The sequence below is a fragment of the Manacus vitellinus genome, unplaced genomic scaffold, assembly GCF_001715985.3.
Source record: "Manacus vitellinus isolate BGI_N305 unplaced genomic scaffold, ASM171598v3 scaffold_28_pilon, whole genome shotgun sequence".
NCBI lineage: Eukaryota > Metazoa > Chordata > Aves > Passeriformes > Pipridae > Manacus > Manacus vitellinus.
The window spans coordinates 7,716,352-7,738,738 of NW_021940122.1; the positions used below are offsets into that span (position 1 = coordinate 7,716,352).

The window sequence follows — 22,387 nt, forward strand, 5'->3', positions numbered from 1 at the left end:
CAAAGTGCTTTACACCAGGCTCGCAGGAGCCAGAACACCAGAGCTCCGAGCCCCTCTAGCTGAAAAATAACCCCCCTAACTTTCCCCCTGCCCCTTTCGTTCACCCCTCAGAGCCCGAAGGAGAGGTACTGCCTGGCCCCGTGTGCCCCGAGGGCTCTCCCCTGTGGCTGGCCCAGCATCCCTGGCCAGCCGGTGTCTTGTCCAAAGGTTGATTTGCTTTTATCCTGCCCATGCAAGGGGAGGTTGGAACTGGTGATCTTTAAGGTCCCTTCCAATCCAAACCATTCCTTCTTAAAATCCTGGGAAATTCTGGCAGGAGAAATTAAAGTAATGAGGCAGTCCCACTTCGCAGTTGAGCAGTGAATGGGCAAGGAGTGCCACAGAAAAGACTGCAAGCGCAGCAGCTGGTACATGCTAGAGGCCATTTGATGTGAAAAGTAACATGGTGAGGCAATGTTTGTGGGTTGTTTTTTTTTAAAAGTTTTGGAAGGAGCACACCAAGGGAAAAAAAGGCATCAAAAGCATTCTCTGATATGTCCTCTGGATATGACTTGAGTACCACAACTGAAAGTAGTGTCCCATCCACCACAGCCAGATGGGCACATTCATCTTGGCAGCAGTCTCCCCCTGAAGACATTTAGATATTTCTTTCTTAACTGTCCCTATGGCTTTTGATCTGTCCTTGCAGGTCACATTTTCAAAGCCTTTAGTTATTATTTTACTTGCCTATGGGTTCTTTCCACCTGATTCCTCAGCTATAAGAGAGAGACAGTCATGTTTCACATTTGTCAAGCACATTGAGATCTGTGTATGAACGTGCAGACTATTTTTTTAATGAGGAAAATGAAGTCATGTGGCTTATGAGAAATAAACCAAACATGTATTACTTTTTAAATTTTGTTTCATTTATTTGGCAGTAATATCCAAACCCCCCTGCTTCAAAAAAATTACAAAATCAAGTAAAATAAGTGCACTAAGGAAACCTACAGAATACTGATAAACTTCACACACGTACAGGAGGGACTATAGAGGGAGGAGTGGGACTTTTTTGTTGGTTGCTTAAATTTGGCTTTTTGGAAAAAAAAAAATGCCTTCCCTGCCCCTTGTAGTCTGTACAGCAGTTGTCCTAGAGGGCAATGGCTGAAGTTCAGCACTTTCTTCCCCAGCAGCCACGTCACAGCAGTCGGTCGCAGGAGTTAGTGACCGACCAGCCTGCAGCAAGGTACAGTCTGGGCATGGCTCAGTCTGGGCTGCCCTTCCCCTGTGTGCAGGGAGGTGAGATGTTTCAGTCCCCTTTGGGAACTGTAGCCCTTAGAATGGGCATCGCTTTTCACAGCTGCACGTCCCTTTGGGTGCACGAGAAGGAGGGAAAGACTCCACAGGCGGTAGCCCTTTCCGTGGAGGCATAACTGCTGCACTCCCACCCTGCGGCCCCAGGCCACCCTAGGGGCTGTTGTATGGCTTCTCAGAGAGCTCAGCTTGCCTTGCTGGAGTCTGCAGCCCATCCCTCCACCTTCAGTGCAAGAGCAAGCTCTGTAAACCTCAACCACCAGCACACGCCTCTCCTTCTACACCCAGAAGCCACCCTTGTTTAAACTGCACATTCACAGCAGACAGGAAGGGAACTAGAGAACATATCACATTGTGCAGCCTAGAGAAGCCCTTAAGCTGTGGATTCACCTTCCCTTCCTGTGCATGCTCTGGTTCTTAGAGTTGGAAATATTCCTGACTGAACAAGATGTTATCACCATCCATGGAAAGCCCTTAAGGCAAGCTGTTGTGTTTTCTCTAAGGCACTTTAATGATACAAGCTGGAAGGAGGTGAGCTGGGAGGCACTAACTTTTAAAGCAGGGTCAGAATAAGGCAAAACATTTATTAACAATATTCCTCTGACTCCAGATCCAGCACATAAAGCCCTTTCACTCATACTGTTGGGAAAGAGCAAGGCTATGTCTAACGGGTGCTCCTATTTCACCAAGCACTTCTTCCAGTGCCACCAGAACAAAGAGTGACTTCATCCCAGTGTAGCATTGCCCACATTACCCTCAGTTCCTATGGACTCATTCCCCTCAGCTGCACAGGTGACAGATCAAAGGCAAATCCAGGCCCTCATGAGAAAACCCCCCCAGCTTCCTTCTGTATTTATGATGCCAGAAACTCCATAGCAGGGTACATTATGGTTCACACCGGAGAAGTGGCACTATGCCAAAGTCAATGGAAGTCCTCTGGGTTCACATCAGGAAAAGAGCTCAAAGACCAGACAGCCTTTAACACATCTGGCTCATGGGAAAGAGCTTCTTCCCATTCTTCCTCTCCAAGGAAAGCACCGTGCAAAAAGGAGAAGGTTGGGACAAAAGTCCTGCTGCTCTTCACTCAGGCAGGACATGGTTTTGTAGATGCAAGTGGAGTTCTGTTGGAGTAAGCACCAGGGACTGCAAGTCACCCAGCAACAACTGCTGAAGTTGCTCACAAACAGAAGGATAGAAGTCACAAGCAGTCATCTCAGGGTACATGCAACTGCTTGGGAAGCACAGCAGGGGCATGAAGGGAATGTGGATGTTCGGGTGTGTATGAACTACATTTGACAATGGAAAAATCAGCCAGGCTTGAGGCTACAGAGGTGATGATCAATAAAACACCATTTCATTTATATCTAGGACCAATGCTCTGAGAAATGGGTCAGATGACACTAACCCATGAAGGGATGTGAGAGTGGTCAAAGATGGTCTGATTAATGACACTGTGAAATGTCTCAGTAACAAGGCTTCCAGCCCTGACTTCAAACTCATACCTGGAATCAAAGAATAATGCTGCTGCCTCACCCCAGAGGAAGATAAAAAGCCCCAAATGATGGCTGACAGCACAACTATGCAGTTTTCTATGTAGTTAAGCCTTTTAAGATACTCTACTGATGGAACTGCCTGGTTCCTCTGTCTCTACACTGTTTGCAATTCCCTCTGGGCAACTTAGAGAGGCATGAGCAGACTTTGAGCACATGGTCAATGCTAGCTAAGGGAGTGAGAGCTAGAGAGCTGCAGTGTCCATCCATGTCTGGTGAAAGTAATTACATCCAGCTCTGTCTCTTCTTCCCATGAGGGACACTGCTATCCCCAGTTGGGGAATACCCTGTAGTGCAAGGCTCACAAGTTGCTCGTGGTGTTTGTGGCGGCCGAGCGCAGTGCGATACAAACCGTGCATGGGCATTGCACTGTCAGTAACAAAAACCCACACGCTGGGTTTTCTTGAAACATCTAGAGCTACAAAACATACAAAAGCAGAATTACTACCATAGGAAACAAAATAATAAAAAAACCCAAAACAAAACAAAAAGGGGGAGTCAGCATGTGAATGTGATAAGAAAAAATTAAGATAGCACCTCTAAGGAGGGGACAGGGAGAGCAAGAGTGAGATGAGGTCAAAAGGAACCATATTGTGTTGGAGCCCACGATGTACTGGAGGAGCTGCTGGGGACAGTCTGGTGGAAAGCAAGGAGGAATGTGCTGGACTCATGCCAGCAGCATGGCACCATGACTCCCAGGTGTCACACCAGGCTGAGCAGCTTTGAGGAGCTTGATCCAAAGGGTAAGATCCTTGGCTGATGATGCCCTGCAGCACATGTGCTCAGCCACAGAACTGCTAGGCCTGTATTTCTGCAGCCAAGGCTGGTGCTGACAATGGTATTGATTGAAGGCCCCCTTTTCTGTCCAGCACTGACCTCCGTCCTTTCCCCAGATCCAGGGGAACAAGAAATCCCTGTTAGTTCTTGGAGGGAGCAGCTGTCTGCTCTGGGGAAGGGTCACAGAGGCTGCTGTGAGTCCCTCCCAGCCTTCCAAGGTCCCAGCAATGAAGCTCCCTGAACAGGTGGGCTCTGCTCCCCTTTCCCGGCCCCATTCTCTGTGTATTACAAAACAAATAACCCATCGCTATACATGTAAATATCTGTGACTGGGCAACTGTAGTAGACACTTGTGCATACTGAGATCAGCACTGGAGGACAGGGTGTCAGGATGGGCCCATCCTCCTGGGCTCCTCCGGTGTGGAGGCCCCTTACATCTCCTTGGTGCTCATTCTCTTGGTCTTCTCAGCCGTCTCCTACAGAAAGAGAGTACAGAAGTGAAGCTCTGCACTGACACAGGAACTGGTAGTGCTCTGAAACCTTTGGTCCATCCAGAGGCAATGCCAACACTGGCTCACACCTCAAAGCCCCGCACCTGTATTTCTCCACACAGGCAAGAGATCCCCCTTTACTGTGCTCTCCCTTCTACCAGAAGTCTCCAAGCGACAGAAGCAGAGGGAACTCCTCTAGCAAGGCGAGACTTAGTGCAAACAGACCTTCCCAGCCTCATGCTAACCTGGTGCTTCTGCAGTTCCTGAATGTATCTAGCCACCTCCTCCTCAGTCAGATCTTGACCAGGTCGGTGTCTCTGAGCAGGGCCCTTCTCATTCCTCCCTGCAAACAGAAACAGAGTTTATTATCATAAATAGCAAATGTAAATTTCAGAGGCTGAACCAGGTAGAACCAAAAGAGGCAGGTCTGCCACAGCCTCCCTCAAGTTTAGGAAGGCTTTACTGGAGGAAGGTATGGGTTGGCTTCTTAGAAAAGAGAATGGGCCTGGGACTTCAGCACCTGGGTGTCCAGCCTGTCCTTGTCTCTCCCTCACACGATTGATAATAAAACCACAAGGAAGAGGCTGCATATTATTTTAAAAAAAACACCTATCATTAGTTCAAACATCTTGGCCTCTTGTAGGGAATAAATGGAAGCTCAGTGCTGTCCAAATACAGTAATGATGCCTAATGAAGAGGTAATTTTGCTCTTTTGCAACTTCCTGATGTCTTTGGTTTCATTATTCCTTTAAGAATAGCCTCTAACCCCTCTGCTGCTCTGACATGGACAGAAAGTCAAGGAATTGTTATCCCGTTGCATGCTTCTGCCATGGATGCAGGGAACAAAGCAGGCAGCAAGAACAGGTGTTGCATAGCAACTTTGAATGTGGCTTCTGGGGAGGCAACAAAAGGAGTCTCTAAAAGTCTCTCTCAAAAAGAGACCTACCCATAGCTCCTCTGCCAGTTCTATTAATATTACAGTTATCTTTTCTCAGGTGAGTTCCTGCTGCCAGAGCCAAGTCTGGGCCGAGGTGATCCTGAAGCCTCTGCTGCAGAAGCCCAGATAAACATAAAAAACTCTGCACACACTGCTGCTGTTCCCCTCTCTCCTATACTGCCCAAGCCACTGACTATAAATGTACTGCTGACAGCTCCCGCACAGCACTGAAACAAAGCTCATGCAAGGGCCTGGTTTCTAGGGAAGAAGGCCAGAAAAATGCAGCAGAGTGCTGAGAGGGTGGACATGGCTCCTTGAGAAGAATCCATACATTTCCCAAGGCAGGGGAAAGGTGGCTTTTCACTGCCCCTTTGTGAAAAGGCAAACCAGAGAGTTGTTGTTCATAACCACACCATGACTTCTGACAATTGCAACTTGGCTGTGCAAGCTTAAGAAGGGCCTCCCAAAGGAAGAACAAACAACCCTGCCTTACTATGAACACCACCTTCCTTCATCACCATTATTTTCTTCTACAGTTTCTACAGCAAGAACTTAAAGTGCTTTCTTGGCATTGGATGAAGTCTCCTATCTCCTCTCTGGGGCAAGGCAGGACCCTAGATCCTACTTTACAGATACTATAAACACAGATACAGTGAGGATACAGCCACATATACAGGAAAGCTGACTTGTTCACATCTACATATATGGTTGCAGACAGCGACCTATTTGGTCCGCATGTGCCCCAAGCCAGCTGGATGCAGAGTAGCTCTGGTCTGGAAGATTTGGTGCTGAATTTTCATGACACCAAATCCAAACTACAAAGCCCAGCAGCATTGCTCCCAACCCAGTTACACACTTACTGACCTCTGGAAAAGAACCAGCTTGGGTTTGACTAACATGGTGAGGGTTATGCAGAAACCACCCATGGAGAAGCTGAGGAAAAGCTGGAGAGAGAAGAACTTGGGTAGCTGGTGCCTTCAGACAGACAGAGAGTAAGAATTCATTTTGTACAAAATCAAACACAGTGACTGTCTGGAGAGCGTACGGACCCTCGCACGTCATGGCAGTGCACACCCAGTTCCCACAGGCACAGACGCAGCGGTTGCACTCCACCTGGGTCTCTGCTCCGTCCTCATAGGTTTCATCTTCCAGGGCACACTCTAAAGAGGCATAAGACAAGGGCAGTGTTTGTGAGACAGCAAGCAGGCTAAGGACAACATACTTTGGAGATGCCTTAAGAGAGAGAAGAGGTACGAGGTTTTGGAGAAGCCTGCCTTCCTTCCTTTAACCACCAAAAATTTCATAATGACTGAAATACTAATTCTGAATATGCTGTGTGAAATCGGCCAAAAAATAATTTGGGAAAGTCAAAAACTTCATTTTGCTTACTCAAAAGAACACATTTCAATTTCTCAATTCCAAATCAAATGTCAATATTGAATTTGTTTGAATTTCCTAATCTATTATACAAAGAAAAGAAATGAAAGTTTGGGTTATTTTGAAACAATTCTTGTTCCAGGCTGAGGTTGGCATTTCTGATTTCTATATTTTCTGTTGTCTTGAAAAAGGAAGGGAAAAAAAAAAATCAAGATTTCTCATTTCAGCTCACATTTCTTCTTACAGTTCTATTTTATGGTTAAGTCAAGGCCCCCAAAGCACTCAAGGGCCTGTATGGTGTTAAGTGATAATGTGCTGACGATGTGTCCTGGGGGAGGTGCAGCATCCCTAGTTTCTCACTGAAACAGGCAGCAGAGGGTTCAACTTAATATTCCGTAGAAAGCATGGCCTCTGTCTGCTCCTCAATGCCACCGCAGTGGGATGTAAATCTGGCACCTCTGGACCAGCACCCCCTGAGGAAACAATGAGATGACTGGCTAGACATGCCTGGTCAGCAGAACACTAAGCTGCTTTCACATGAACTGTAGCACTAAGTAGGATTTGGAAGGATAGTGAACTTTGAGATGTTCAGAGAGGCTCTCTCTGTGAAAGGCAGAGCATAGCAGGACTTTGGTCTGATCTGACTTTCCTAAGTTATCCAGGCGTGAACTCCTCACATGATTCATCTCTGCACTGTTAAATACATGCCTTGACCTTAAAAGCATACCATGCCCATTCGACCTATGTCCTTGCTTCTAAAATCCAAACCTTTCTCATCATGAGAGCTGCGAGGGCTCTGGGACAGAAAAAGCAGTACTTTGGACAATGCAGGGACAAGGGGTGCTGTTGGATGAGGCAGGCACATATGAAAATTATTTCTGGGAGTGGAGTTACAGCATCCCATGTCTGGCCCAAAGCTGGTCTCTTTTCTTTCTTTGCTTCCCAGGACCTCTTTTGTTCCCCAATATGACTGAGGAGTTCCTACTTTTCTCTGGTGGATTGAACGATGGGCTGAGGCACTTGAGAAATTCATTGAAGCTGAGCTTCCAGTCAGCATTTTCATCTGACAGCTCGATGAGGGCATCTACACAGAGTCCCCTGAAAAGAAACACAGAGGCATATTCTACACAGAGCTCTACTAGGCTGGTCCTTGCTCTTCTGTCTTCAGAGTAGGGATGAGTAAACCCACTAATAACTAGAAAGGCTTTGAGATGTCTGGCAGAAGTGGCTTCTCTAAGGAAACTTCACTGGATACATAGAAAAGAAAAACAGTCACAAAATACTCTCTGTCTGGCGATGGGCTGGGCAGTGGGGGGATATTCAGAACAGCAGGAATAGGACATCTACATCTGTTAACATCTATGTGCTGTCACACGACTAGAGATGCAAGCACAGCATAACCACAAGCAGCCTTTTCTCCTCATTGTCTCACACACAGTGGCGCACACAAAGAAAAAGGGAAACTTCTCAAACTACAGGCTGTGTATAAGTGGTGTTTTCCCACCATGTCTTCCTTCTACTAGATCTAACTGTTAGGCAAAAGGTGAGTGAAGTCCACTGGAAAGCTAATTTATTAGGAAATAAAAAAAAAAAGAAGATAAACTTTCTGTCACCCAACTCACCTTTTGGCTGCACACGTACTTGTTTTAACACAAAAGAGGGTTGGAATACATGCTTAATGTGAAGAGTAGGGGTGGGACTGCCCTTCTTGTGGTGTTCACACCTAAATAAGTGAGAAGCCACTTCACAGACAGTTACCTTTGTTAGTGCAAGCCTTAACTAATATTTATCATGAGTGGATTTTCATGCCCTATTCTACCACATCTGCCTCCTGTCCCTCCTTCTGGCATCCTATCCACCACCCACCTGAGCAACTTGTTGGTCTCCTGGTCCATGTAGGTGGTGATGTTGACAGCAGTCTCATTCTGCTCCACAAACTTCAGGAATTCAGTGGAGTCCAAACGAGAATCACCATCATCAAAGCTCTGTCAGGGAAGATGGGAAGATATAAGAGAGTCCGATTTATCAGTTCAAGATACCCCTCCTTTTCCCCTCTTCCAAAAGTACTTAGCATTTTGAAGCTTTAGTGAGACAGGTTGCATCATCCCTGTTTAGCACAAAAAAAGAGACTCATTGAAAAGCAGCAACACAGCCATACTAGCATCAGAACAGGGGAGATATGATCCTAGCCTTCTTCTCACAGATAAGCTACACTGCCTCTCATTCACCTCCTGCTGCTTGATTTATGGCTCTAACCCTATTTCTTCTCTTTGTTCCAGTCAGCTCTTCGCCTTCTTACATACCTCCTGCCTTAAAGCAGACCAGTTGCATTCAAGGAGGTGTCAGCTTTCCAATGTGTGTAAATCCAAGGCTGTGCCTGGACTCTGACAGTGACGAAAGGGAAAAAAATCACAGGAAGCAATTTTCTGCTGATACCAGAGAAGAAACAATTTAATGCAATAGCATGACGCCTCATCACCAACTTCTTAAGGTCCTGACAGGAGTCCTGGCACTGAAGAGCAGCTATTTTAGCCCCAAAATCCTGGCTGTAGTCCCAAAGAAGTAAATGCATTTTGCCTTCCTGTTTGGAGATGTGACACCACAGTGTTGGGCACTCAGCAGGAACTGCTGTGCCCCATCAGAGACAGCTGCATTGCTATGAGGGGAAAATTAATCCTGCACAGACTGCTGCCACCTAATTTTTGCTGTGTGACTTGGGGCAGGTCACCGTGGCTCCTTGCACAGTGCTTCCAGGAATGCTGAAAGAGACACTGCCTGTTGTTATCTCTATGTGGTTTAGGAGAAACCTGTAGGGCTAGGGAAATTACTCTGTATCCTGCATAACTCCTCCACTAACATGTCAACTTCTACTAGACTTTGAAGCCTATTGTGAAAGCAGATGCAGTTCTCTTAATGACCCAAACAGTTAAGTGAGTTTTCTTGCCTTTCAATGCTATGGTCTTCATTAAGGTGTTAACCCTCCAAAACAGAGCAGCTTCCCACTACTGGTGTTGCTCCTCTTGAAATAATGTCCTGCCTGATGAACAATGCACATCCCAGTGATCCTCACAAGTCAGGCTTTCAGGAGGGAAATAGCTTAATGCCACATCTACAAACCTACCCATCAAGGAGAAAAGGGAAAAGCTTCATGTCACCTGTGCCTCCAGTGTTTAATGCATGCAGGGCAGGAATCAGGCCATTTGCAGAGCCCTGCAGCTTGGCACAACAAAATTCCTCCAGAGACAGTGGACACTCATTGATGACACAAATTTGTGTGTGTTTGAAGCCATTTAGTTTGCTTTGCCTGGATTTGTCCCAAGTTGTTCCAAACCCTGAATTCTGCCTTAAAAATATTACAAAGCTTTAAGGGCTGTTGATAAGATGGATTACCACCCCAAAGAGAATCATAGAATCATTAAGGTTGGAAAAGACCTCCAAGATCATCAAGCCAAAGCTTTGATCGAATACCACCTTCTCATCTAAACCACAGCACTAAGTGCCACATCCAGTCGTTTCTTGGACACTTCCAGGGATGGTGACTCCACCACTTCCCTGGGCAGCCCATTCTAATGCCTGACAATTCTTCCAGTGAAGGAATTTCTCCTGATGTCCAACATGAATCTCCCCAGGCACAACTTGAGGCCATTTCCCTTTGTCGTGTCACTAGTTGACTGGGGGAAGAGACCAACCCCCACCTGGCTACAACCTCCTTTCAGGTAGTTGTAGAGAGAGATGAGGTTCCCCCCTGAGCCTCCTTTTCTCCAGGCTAAACAACCCCAGCTCTGTCAGCTGCTCCTCATAGGACTTACTCTCCAGACCCTTCACCAGATTTGTTGCCCTCCTCTGGATTTGCTCCAGCCCCTCAATGTCCTTCTTGCGGCGAGGGGCCCACAACTGGACACAGGACTTGAGGTGTGGCCTCATCAGTGCTGAGTACATGGGGACGATCTCTGCCCTAGTCCTGCTGGCCACACTACTGCTGATACAGGCCAGGATGCCATTGGCCTTCTTGGCCACCTGGGCACACTGCTGGCTCACGTTCAGCCACCGTTGAGCAGCAAGCCTAGGTCTTTCCACCAGATAGCTTTCCAGCCACTCTGCCCCCAGCCTGTAGCATTGCACAGAGTTGTTGTGACTCAAGTGCAGGACCTGGCACTTCACCTTACTGAACCTCATACCATTGGCCTCGGCCACAGAAATTCCCCCCTTGGTCCAAGTAAAGGTACTACTTTGCCATGGAAACTTTCATCCAGTGGCTGGGATCAGTGCTCCAGAAAAAGTAGGACTGTAAAGGGAACATGAGGCTGCCTGCCTCTGAGCTGTGGCCATGGGATTTCACCAGCACACTGACAGGCGTGGGGACAGTGGGTGTGACTGAGTTGTGCAGAGACAGTGGAGCAAGCCTGTGGCTGGCTCATGCATTTCAGCAAAACCCATGACCTGGGGAGACTCCGCAGAAGTGGCTGAGGGGGAACTGAGCAGCTGCATTCAGCAGGACACCCCAGCTTTTGGGTGCCGGCCGGCGCTGGCAGGAGTGCCTGAGGCAGTGGGCCACAGGCGGGTTTGCACCGACAGAGCAGCATCAATGTCTGCAAATGTGAAGATGCTCTCTGGAGCGAGGGGACCAGCTCTTCTGTCTCACCAGGGGGTGCCATTGCCATGGCAAATTTGCTTGCAGTGCTAAGTCCTGTCAGGCACCATTAATCTCTCGCTGTCAACAGCTTATGATTTAAACACTCTTCCCTTTTCCCCACCTGCTTCTCCAGCTCCATCCTGAATGCTTTGAAGTCTTTATCAGGAGCCAGCTGTGAGGGGGAGGGACACAGCAGTGCATGTGGCAGGAGCAGGGGATCTACTGGTTACAGAAGGGTGTGGGCATGGGCTGAGGGACAGACTGACAGAGAGGAGGAAAGAAGAACAGGATTATTGTAGTGCCCAAGACTCGAGGTGGCTCCCCTCACTCTGCAGAGCACTAGGGAACTGCCAGCTCTCAGCCACAACTGGGATATACCCCTTGAAGCCCCCCAACATCCCCTATACCCATCTCAACATGGCCTTGGGACTGTCTGGAACAAAGGAACAGCAGCCACTGCCCCAGTTTCCCACATTTCTATCACTTTCACCTGTAACTTTTTTCTTCTATCTTTTGTCTCCAGAGGTTAGTTCTCTCCCCTGCCACAGGCACACCTGGGTCTGCCCTTCTCCTTTTCCCCAGGGCAGGTCAGACACCAGGATCCAGGGATGCTCCAGGTCTGGTTGTCACGAGCCATGTCAGTGGCTCTGTCAGCAGCTGCTGCAGACAGCCTGTAACACATCAGGCTGTAGGACATATCAGACCACCCTGACCCCCAGTTAGACAGGCACGTCACACACTGGAGCCTCTTGGTTAGGGGCACAGCAGCTGTTTTGCATCAACAAGGCAAGAAATGTTCTCTGGGCTCTGAGGCAGCTGCTGCTCTACTTGCCTTGAAATACTTGTCCAGGACTTCGCTGTAGTTACTGCCCTTGGAGAACCACCCGTCTGGGATAATCTCAGCTTCCAGCCACTGGATGACGCGGCGACGAAGCTCGTCCCTGTCCGACTGGTAGCAGACAACTGTAATGGAAGACAGTGAAGCAGAAACAAAAACAAGGGTGAGAAAAACAAAGTCGGCAGAGAGACCACAGAGAGAAGACTGGAAACAAAAGCCAGCCAGCTCGCCCTGATGGCAGACTGCAGCCCCTCTGTCCTTGGAGATACACCACTTCAGATGCAAGCAGAAGGGTCATGTGCTGACTGGTGGACGGGCTGCGGGTGACACCATGTGGCAAGGCTGGAAAACAACACTCCTGTCAAAGTTCCTTTTTTTTCTTCCTCTCCCTGAGGCTTGTGGAAGAACAACCCGGAGCTGACTCATCTTGGTGTGAAGAGTCCCAGACTGAGGGAGGAAGGTGACTGACAGTGTCCCCAGGCTTCCCGAACTATGCAGAACTGGCATTCAGCTGTCAATCCTCAAATACCAAAACCTCTATCTTCTGCAAGGGTGAAGACTACCCTGAGCAAGCCTTTCTATTATGCTATTGCCAAAACTTGAATTTTAGGGCCTGTTATCTCAGGAGATTTTGTTTCTTCAAAGTCCTAATTTGTCCACTCTGACTGGAAATGAGAGGAGGTCAAGTTAGACTTGTTCACTCACAGCATTTGCCAGCGTCACAGGTTTCTCTATGTGGCTATCACTTTGTGTGCTAGTACCAAACCACGCATTTAGATGCAAAATGGAAAGCCTAGCTGTGAGTTGTCATCCCTGCCCAGAGGTCAGTGAAGCCAATACAGGAATCAGTGTGCATTCATATCACTTACACACACTAAGATCTTCTGAATCCAGTGACTACAATCACAATCAGATGGATAGATAGGAAAAAAATAATTCTGCATGTTTAGTGTTGAACTTTTTTAAAACTGCTTTAAATGGTGGCCATGCTCTGACATGATCCTTCCTCTTAAGACTGCATGAGAGTTTGCTCTCATCTGTCCTAAGAAGTTGATTATACAGCTCCAGCACTTAAGAGGCCATGAATGGGAAAAGGATGCCCTGATGAAGGCACAAGTCATGGCCCTAAAATCCGTAGTCCTAAGTACACATGGTAATATAAGGGGAGAAACCAAACACAGGGAACCAGAGACTTGTCATTTAGGTGATAAATCATTTAGGTGACAGAGAACCATTTAGGTTAAAAGAGACCTTTAAGATCATCTTGTTGGCTGACGGTAAGAGGCAGTTCAGCTGTACCTCCTGACTCCCCTGACAATGCCCCACTGATTGCCTAGTGCTGCCTCTCTGCCTCTGCACCCATTAGTTCACCACTCCTAAAGCAAAGTCTCCTTTTAAAAGAGTGCTCTTGGAGTTGGAGACAATAGCTCCACAGTTACTGTCTTAGATCCCTGATGAACTAGGTAACAAGAGTGCTCCCTCCTTCAGTCAGGGTGATAAGCACAGTTTGTGTCCCCAGGGACAAACTGGGTTTCATTGGCCCTTGTCCATGCTGAGTCCCTGAGACATCCCAGCACAGTGAAAAGCCCAGAAGATGTATGAGCTCTGAAAGGTTACCCAGGAGTAAAGAGTGGGGAAATCATATTTCAGATGATTTATCTACTCAGACTCTGCTACAGCCAGTGCAGAGGAGGGACTTTTACAAAGAGCTGTGCAACCCCTCCCCAGCACATCGTCCTGCCCATCTCCCAGTGCATACAAATGGATACAGAGGCCTCAGCCAGGAAGGAGACAGCTTCTTACCTGGGCTTGCAGCTGGATTCTCAGACTTCTTCTCTGTTAATGGAAAGACAGAAGAGGACATTCCTGATGCAGTGTGAAGCAATATGAACCTCTTCCCACCCTGGGTGCCACTTGGGAAAAGCAGAGGAACTTGGGAATCTTTGGAATTATGAGGGCCATATATATTGTTAAGGGACTGGAATCCCCTAGACCTTGAGGGGAGCCTGAGGACAGTTTAGACTGAAGAAGAAAAGGCTCAGGGGAACTCTCATCAATGTTTATAATCTGATGGAAGGAAATGAGAAAGAGTGCACCACACTTTCACCCATGGTATCCAGTGACAGGACAAGAGAGTGAGGGCACATATTTAAACACATGAAAATCTGTCTGAATACAAGAAAACTGTGCAGCTCACGTGGGTGTGAGTTAAACAGCTGCACTGATGAGGCAAAATCCTGCTCCTAAAGTTCTAGAGATCCCTCATGAGCATGGATGATAGTATGGGCTTTGGGGGTTTATCCTGAGAGTATGACCTTTTGTCAGCAGGTAAAGTGAAACTCTTACCTGTCTGAATCCACAAGCTCAGAGAGAGGCAGGCAGGAGCAAGAAGTTGCCCTGCTCTCCTGAGTGCTGCCCACCCCCCCAGGGAGACAATAGCTCCAGGATCCCACCACAGCCATGGTATCAGGGTTTTGAGTGCACTTATGAGGGCCCTAATGGCCCTGCCAGCCTCACCTCAGACCTCCATCCACACTCTCTACCCATGAGCCCAGGGGCTCCATTTCATCTGATGTCTCAGCCCCTAGGCCTTGCCTGGGATTATTATGTTGTTATTATTATTATGCCTGTCTCCAGGTTTGTTGCAAGCACTCTTGTACCTGCCATAGAGCCTCTTGTTCTAGGCCCTGACCTGGTGTCTTCCCACATTGATTTCAGCCCTGCTATAAACTGCATCACTACAGACTTGTCTGGAAATTACTGGCCTGTGCCTGATTCTGGTTACCATCCCCAGACCTAATTTCATGACTTGATTTTGGGCCTACTTCATCACTACTAACTTGCCTGGTGACCTGGACTCTTGGTTGAACCTGGCTATTGTTCACAGGCTTGCCCTGTTTACCCCACTCAGCAACTGTGGGACAAAGTCTCAGCTGGTGAGGCCTCTGCCCTTCCTTGTTATCATGCTTCCCTTCCAACTCTTCCTCCCTTTGAGTGTAGCCAGTCCTCATCACCAGGGTTACCTTTGCAGTGGCCATCGTAATCCACCTGGATCTTGGAGCCAGTGAGACAGGCATCACGGTGCAGCTCACAGTGGTTCAGGTATGTCTTGCCATTGCTGCCACACACAGGCCTCTTGTGAGGTTTGCATTGCTGTGAGAGAGCCAGAGGAGACAAGCATTTTACCTGCCTCCTTGCGACAGCTACAGGGAGGCAGGTGAGTCCCACCATCAGCCCAACTCAACAGAAGCCCTTGGCACAGTCCCCTTAAGCCTGTGTTTGGAACAGGCTGAATGCACCCATAATCACCCCAGAAAAACCTGCACAGGAAAGTCTGTGGCTGTGAGTTCAAAGGTTTCACTTTATCCCAGTTTCAATCACCACCAGCACAACAGGAGTCTTTCTTAAAGCAGAACCCTGCAGAGAAATCAGTGCTCAGCATAAATACTAAGCATAATCCCGCAACTGCTGCTCCATGTGCCATGCACATGCCTGCCCAGGTGTGTTTCTGTGAGTCTGGTCTGTGAAACTCTCCTTGCTTGGCTCCACTGCATCTTTTTGTAGACTCTGCTCCATCTTTCTGCAACCGAGTGCAGAATAAACCATCAGCCACGAACACACAGCACAGCCACAGCAGAGAGTGAGTTCATCGGTGCCACCGTTCAGGCTGTGGGCTTCTTTCTTCTGTTCCTTTTGGTCTAGTCAAGCCTACCTAGAGTGACACTCTCTTCCTGCAAATAGAACATTTCACTCTCCAGTGCTCTGGCTGGCCATGTCAGACCTGCAGCCTCTGAGGGGAGTGGGAACAAAGTGTCACATGCCCATTCCCAGAAGCCAGGCAGAAATGGTTTGAAGGCACGGGACAGAGAGGTGTAGGGAGACACTGTGTCTCTACATCTGTGAAAGACTCTTCTAATCATCTCTGGCTCCCTTCTGGATGAAGCTATTCATCCTCACAGCACTCTACCACAATTATTTCCACTTTACAAAAGCTGATTTTTAGTAGGATGCTTGTAACCTCCTCAAACAAGATGCCTGTGAGGGTAGCCTGTCTTGGAGCTCGCAGACCACTCCCTAGAGTGCCCTTCTAAGCCAGCTGTATATCTATACCCTATTGGGCTTTCCCAACAAAAGACCTCCAGCCAAGTTTCCTGTGTGTGTAAAGACCCTAGGCAGTTCTTCAAGCAGCATAGCTGCAAGCCCCAAACAGTATCACGACACTGGAAACAATTCTGTTGTTTGAAGAGCCACTGTGAATTTGCATCTGCTCCATAACAGCCACAGCCTTATTCCATCATGGGATCCTTCCAGCGACAGAAATCCAGCTAGGGAGTGATGGTGACACCTGTCCCAGACTCAGAACTTGCCCCCATACCTCAATGCAGAGGCAGGTTGGCTCTCCCTTCTCAGTCACTGCACACTCCCGACCAGCTCCACAGAAAACATTGGCACAGATCTTGGATTTGCTCCTTGGCTCTTCCTGCAAGATACAAAGTAAGAGACACAAAATACATCATTACCTGGAAGAGCAGCAACACAGTTTTAAAAAAATTTAACAGGTATCAGGACCAAGGAGCACCCAGGTGGTAAGAAGTGGGTGATAGAACAAGAGAGACATGACTGCAATAGGTGAACAGCTCAGACATGAAGCAAGAGTAGACACAAGAATGAGGGCTACAGTCCCAGCAACAGAGGGCTTCCTTGAGGTCATTCCTGGAAAATCACCTAGGATAATTGGAGCAAACATGAGCAAGAGGAAATCTAACAAAACATCAAGAATAATTTGCTCATGTCAAGGACTGCTGTCTTTAAAATTTTTTTTCGTGGAGGGTAGGGAGCAGAAATGTCTTTGCTTGAAACATTTAAGAAGTAGGTGAACATATCCCTAGAGAAAGCTGTGATACCAAACAAGTGGAAGAAATTGCCATCAGGCACTAGAGATAATGCCCCGTCATAAAAAAACTTAACAAAACCACAGGACCCATTATCTTGCTTCCACTGGTCAAGATTAAACACTTCAAAGGACGAAACACTGTCATAGATAAGATAATTATACAGTAACCTACCCATAGTGAAAATTTCTTCCTGGTCTCTGACAGCCTGCAGTTGACTTATGCCCTGTGGCACAATTTATACGCTTCACAGTTTTCTCCTAGCCAAAGTCATCACGACTATTCTTGTTTTTCCCTTTAACTGTCAAATCTTTTTTTTTTTTTTTTGAGTCCCACTTCATTCCTAAACTAGTGACAGCTAACATGGAAGATTTCCACAGGTTAATCATGTTTTCAATAAAACCACCATTTACTTTTATCAGTTTACTGTCTTTTTTTGTATAGACTTTTAAAAGAGAAGACGGTTCCAGGGGTTCAGACTTTGGAGACCCTGTTTTAATCCCCTGCTTTGTCATTAATTTCCTTTGCAACTCTCATTTCATCCAACATTTTCCACTGGTACATTGAGTATCTGTCTCAGGCTAGCCAACTGGCTTCTGTCACAGTTTTGTATCGCAGAAAGAAGACTGAGGAACATAAGATAATCAGTGGGGTAGGTCAATCACATCTGCTGTGTTTCTCCCCTATAATACACAAGGGTTTTTCCATCTTCTCATCTGAGTATTATTCTTAACCTCTGCTCATTTGTGGTTCCTTTGTACCTCCGTTATCAACTTTTGAAAGTAGATAATGAAAAAAGGAGCAGAACGTGTTTGAGGAAGAGGCATTATTGATAGATAAAATGATAAATTCTGAGCACTTTTTTTCTCCTGTTTCTTCTTTATCCTAATTCTTTTTCTTTGTTGTTATTTTACTTTTAAACCACAATTTCACTGTGAGTTGCTGTCTTTACTGAACAGCTCACAGCGACAGCCTGATCGTTTTTTGAATGACCTTGCCCTGGTCTTGAGAATAGTTTTTCTGCCGGTCTACTGCACAGTTCATCAAGCCCAAGAAGGTCTTTCCAAAGCACTGCAGGATTCTCTCCAGGTTCACATAGTGACAAACACCTTTCCTACTCTCTGCAAGCATTCCTACTTTGCTGCTCATCCTCTAAAATACAGTATTTGGACATATCAGTCTTAGCTGAGAAATGTATACCATGTCCCAGGCCTGCTCTCCCCATGAACATCCTCTGTTATCCTCCCTCTGCCTTTTCATCTCCTTTCACATAATTGTTTCTGAGCTACAAAAGATACACTATCCCTTCTCCTGCCTCCACCTCTCCCTAGTTACCTTGTAGTGGAGGGCTGGGGTAAGTGATCTGGGCACTTCTGGACTGGGATGGGGCAACACTAGTGCTTCACTGCACAAAGTAACCTCATGCAACTCAGGACAGGGAAGGAAGAATAACTCATTTTGCAAAATGCACAAAATAAAAACAAATTTTACCAGGCTGTAGTCTGACTTAGGGCACTCAGACACTTAAAATGCACTGTAGCCACCAAAGTGCTAATCCATTTAAAGGGGTTTGAATCATGTGTCAATCCCTTCACCAAGCCAAAGACCAGGAAAAAACAGCTAAACACAGCTTTAAAATGCCACCCTGTAATCCAGGTGCTTGGCAATAGATGGCAGTACCCTGCCTCTCCCTACCCATGGACTGGCAGGGCTGCCAGCAGCAACCTCCAGCACATGCCACCAATGCCAAACCTGGCTCTTGATTCCTGGGCTGAAACTTATAGCACTGCTACAATTGCAGCCGGCCTCAACAATCATCCACAATGACCTAGCTCAAGACTCCTCTCCCCATGCCAGCTCACTTGGAAACCTGGCCTGTGATGTGGCTGTCTTGGCCACAGCTCCCTCCACACAAGTGCCAGAGCCCAGGAGACATCCCACAGCTCTTCCACTGGGACATGGGCCAGGGATGCTGGCAGGGTGACACCACCAGAACACTTTCTGAATACAACCAGCCACCTGCCAGGCTAGGAGACCACATTACTTCTGTTTTTTCTTATTAATCAAAGCAATACAATTTGCTGGTTAATTCTTCTTGTTGCTTTAAGCTATCCTAGGTTAGCAGGGGGTTGGAGCTGGTTGCCACATTCCAGCATGGCTTTCTCCACCTCAGGGTTCTGCCAGACAAAGAAAGGAATCAAGCTGCTCTGCCTGCCTGCCCTCTCACTCTGCCACAGGGTTTTTCAGACCCAGCTTGCTCCCTCCTGGAGTCTCTAACTGTGACAGCAGCTACTGGGCTGTGTGCTGGCTCCACCTTTAGAGAAAACCACTCTCAGCTTCCACCCCAGTTCCCTCAGTTCTCTGTGCCTCCCTTCATTGCAATGCTCACCCCACAACCTATACTTTATCCATCTACAACCTACCAACCATAACCCCTTATAGGCCTCTGCCTCCCTTCCAAAATCCTTTAGACCCTCACCTCCTTCCTTCACCAAACATCACATCTCCTACCAGATAACTACCTGACCCTGCACCTGCAACCTGACCCACTGTGGCACTCCTCTGCCAGGCACTAGGAGCTGCTGCTACAAATCCTGCCTTTACCTCTGCCAGAGCCAGAAAATCCTTCCCTCCACCAGCAAGCACACAGATGAAGTTAGGAGTTACCACTGCTCCTGCTTGGTACAGCCACATAGCTCTGAGGTGGTTTATGGCACACCACCACAGGGTGGGAGCACTCTCTAGCAGCTCCTGGCTGCCTTCCCAGCAAACACTGGAGTCTTCTGTGTGGAACTGGGAGTGTAACAGAGATGGCGGTGGGTGAATGGACAAGTACAGTGGGGGTCTGTGAATGAGGCTTTATAAACTCCCAGTTCTCTGGTGATCTCCCAGAAGCTACCAGCCAAAGCAGTTTCTTGTGGCAGATATTTTGGTCTTACCTTGGACCTTGTCATGTTTGCTTTTTATCAAGCTCCATCTGCAAGGACTCGTGTAAGTGAGGATGGCAGCTGCCATTTTAATATTAAATAGCTCATGTTTGCCCCTGCCATGTAAAAGCTTGAAAATATGAACTGTAAAGTTCTAAATGAAACGTCATATACACAAAAAAAGACTCCACAGTGTTTCAATGTTGTTGCCCTTAAATTAATTAATGTCAGGATTTGGGGGCTGGAATCACAGTTTTTATACTACTTCCTGCCTGGCAGCTGCCACTGCCTTTTGTGTCACCATGGGCTTGGGAAGTGTCACTCGTTCCAGTACACAGTGAGCTCGGGCAGGCGGAAGGGAAAGGGCAGGGAGTCGTTACTAATTGCTGCACAGTGGCATTTACACCACAAGCCTTGACAAGGCAGTTCCTCTCTTCTGCCTCGAGTGAGATGCCCAAGCTCTCTCTCTGTTTGGGCAATGCTTTTACTTACTCCTCTGCTGCCCAGAGAGCAAGTGGGAAGGTGTAAGAGCAGTGAGAACGAAGCCGGGGCAGGAGTGTCTGTGGCTCTGGAGCGTCTGCCATGGCACAGGAGCACTCCAGCTCTTCACCTCACGGCCTCCACAGAGGGATAACCTTCCCAGACATCTTCTCTGGCAAAGACCATGGAGAAAGCTGTTCCCAACAACTCACGGGCAGTGTCATGTACGTACAGACCAGCTTATCTGCTAAATGGGGATGGGAATGCACACTGCTTTTGGAGGGCTGGGAAATGTAACCGTGTGGATGAAGATTCTTGTATGTGAGTGGGCAAACACTAAGCAGAACACCTGAACTGACAGTGCAGCAAGCCACGTGCAATGCTTCTGCCTCTTGCTTCTAGGGAGCAAGGAGGAAAAAGAGACATTTCCAAGGCACCCACAGGCAAGAAAGCGCCGGTGGTGAAGGATCACCATGGCAACCAGCAATGCAGGGCCTCAAGGTGGAGAGCTAAAATTAGGAAATTAGGCAGCAGAAAGGGCTGTTTCTCATCTCCAGCAGCATCAGGTGCTTAGGAGTTGGACTACCAACACAGAGTAAGTGCAGATGCCAGGAGCATTTCCGAGCCCCTGCCTGCACCCAGATGTCTAGGACTGAATGTGACTTGACACACCAACATGGTGCCACATGTGGGTCTGCATGGAGTCACAAGGTCCTGTGAGGTGCTGTGCCTGCTCTGCACTGGTGGGACCACATGCAAGGAGTGTGGTGTCTGCAGCAAGACGGACAGAAAAGAAGCATCATGACTCTTTGCCTTGGTGAGGGAACTGCTCACTGCAGCTCTCCCTTGGCTGCTCCCACCCCTGGCCCCTGCTGAGCTATGACTGCTGTCACTTGGTAGGAATGGGGCTTTCCCAACCAGTCTGTGAAAGCTGAAACCATGAACAATTCAGTGACAAAACACCTCTGTAAGGAAGAACAAGCTTCCATCTACAGAAAAGAGCTGTACAACCAGTTCCATGCCCACGGTGCCCCACTGCCCAAAGGGAGCACCAGGGATTTCTGCCATTACATGTATTCTGGGAAACGAGTAGGGAGATCACCCTGCTACGAGGTGGGGAGTTAACACGGTTCAAAACAACCCCTCAGATGACTTGCTCCTTTCTGCATATCTTTCTATACAAAATCTCCTCTTGGAAATCTCAAAAGTCTTTTTCTCAGCAGCCACACTGCTGGAGAAATACTACCTACCGTCATGCTCCTACTGACACAAGTAAAAACCTTTTCTGCTATCAACAGTGATGGCAGGTTTTTTGCCTCTTTTGGCGTCGCTTTGTGGAAATCCATAAATCGACTTGGCCCTCACATAATTCTCTGTGTTGCGGGCTGTAAAATCAAGGCTTTGTGGTTTTGCCTTGTGTGGTGTGCAAGGAAATCAAAGTGCTCTAAAGCTGCAGCACTGAAAGCTCCTATGGGAGGTAATCCCATGTATTATACAAACACAGATAAGGCAAAACTAAAGGGCACCAAAATGATGTCTGGTGTTGCAAGACACACACAGATTCTCATGTCTCAGGGAAGGCAGCAGCAAAAGCTGGCGGGAAGTTTTCAGATACAATCAGTACAATTCACAATAGGCTCCTTCCGTGCAGACAGGGAGAAACAAGCTGTGCAGCTATGTATTTCAGCCAGTCCTGCCTACATCTTTCCATGCACATCCCTTTTGCCTGTTCCCTGCCATGACTAATGGGAGTAGAGATACAACGGGTCTCCAAACATGCCAAGGTGCCACCTGTAAACAGCACTGCCTGCACAATTTCTAAACCAACTCAACATCCAACCATGAAATCTAGCACTTTATCCAGCTGTTGTCTTGGCAATGTCTGCTTCTCAATGCTGAAAAATTTGGAGCCACAAGGCACTAGGTCAACAGTGTAGAAAGTTGAAGTGAGAAACTATATCCCCCGACTCCCAATCTTTGCTCCCGTTGTGGGGCTGGGAGGGAGAAGCGCTGCAATGTGCTGCAACATTCAAAAGCAGAGGGCTGGGCAGCAGAGCAGCTCAGGGGAGTCAGGAAAATTTAGCAACTCCTGGCACTGAGAAAGCATTTGGTTCCTGCATTTCATCCCATTACCCAAGTGTGCCTCTGAGCAGAACAGCTCTTTCAGCAGCATGCCCCCCTGCAGAGCCCTGGGA

At 47.7% G+C, this 22,387-nt stretch overlaps 1 protein-coding gene across 1 annotated transcript; it reads right to left on the reverse strand.

The window, feature by feature from the left end:
* Window positions 1–883: 883 nt before the first annotated feature.
* FSTL1 (follistatin like 1) lies at window positions 884–21,448 on the reverse strand. Its single transcript, XM_008922533.3, has 10 exons — window positions 21,443–21,448; window positions 16,269–16,373; window positions 14,917–15,046; window positions 13,697–13,729; window positions 11,888–12,018; window positions 8,289–8,407; window positions 7,408–7,520; window positions 6,095–6,205; window positions 4,354–4,451; window positions 884–4,093 (listed from the first exon to the last, which is right to left on the reverse strand). The coding sequence occupies exons 1-10, from the start codon at window positions 21,446–21,448 to the stop codon at window positions 4,049–4,051; spliced, it is 891 nt and encodes a 296-aa protein (XP_008920781.3). The 3' UTR covers window positions 884–4,048.
* Between the last annotated feature and the right edge of the window lie 939 nt (window positions 21,449–22,387).

Excerpts from the sequence above, each read along its gene's own strand:
- FSTL1 (XM_008922533.3), bottom strand. Across the intron at positions 6,206-7,407 it reads GTTCAATCCACCAGAGAAAA|AGTGTGCCCTGGAAGATGAA; the intron begins GTAGGAACTCCT and ends ATGCCTCTTTAG. Across the intron at positions 4,452-6,094 it reads CACTGCCATGACGTGCGAGG|GGAGGAATGAGAAGGGCCCT; the intron begins GTCCGTACGCTC and ends TTCTGTTTGCAG.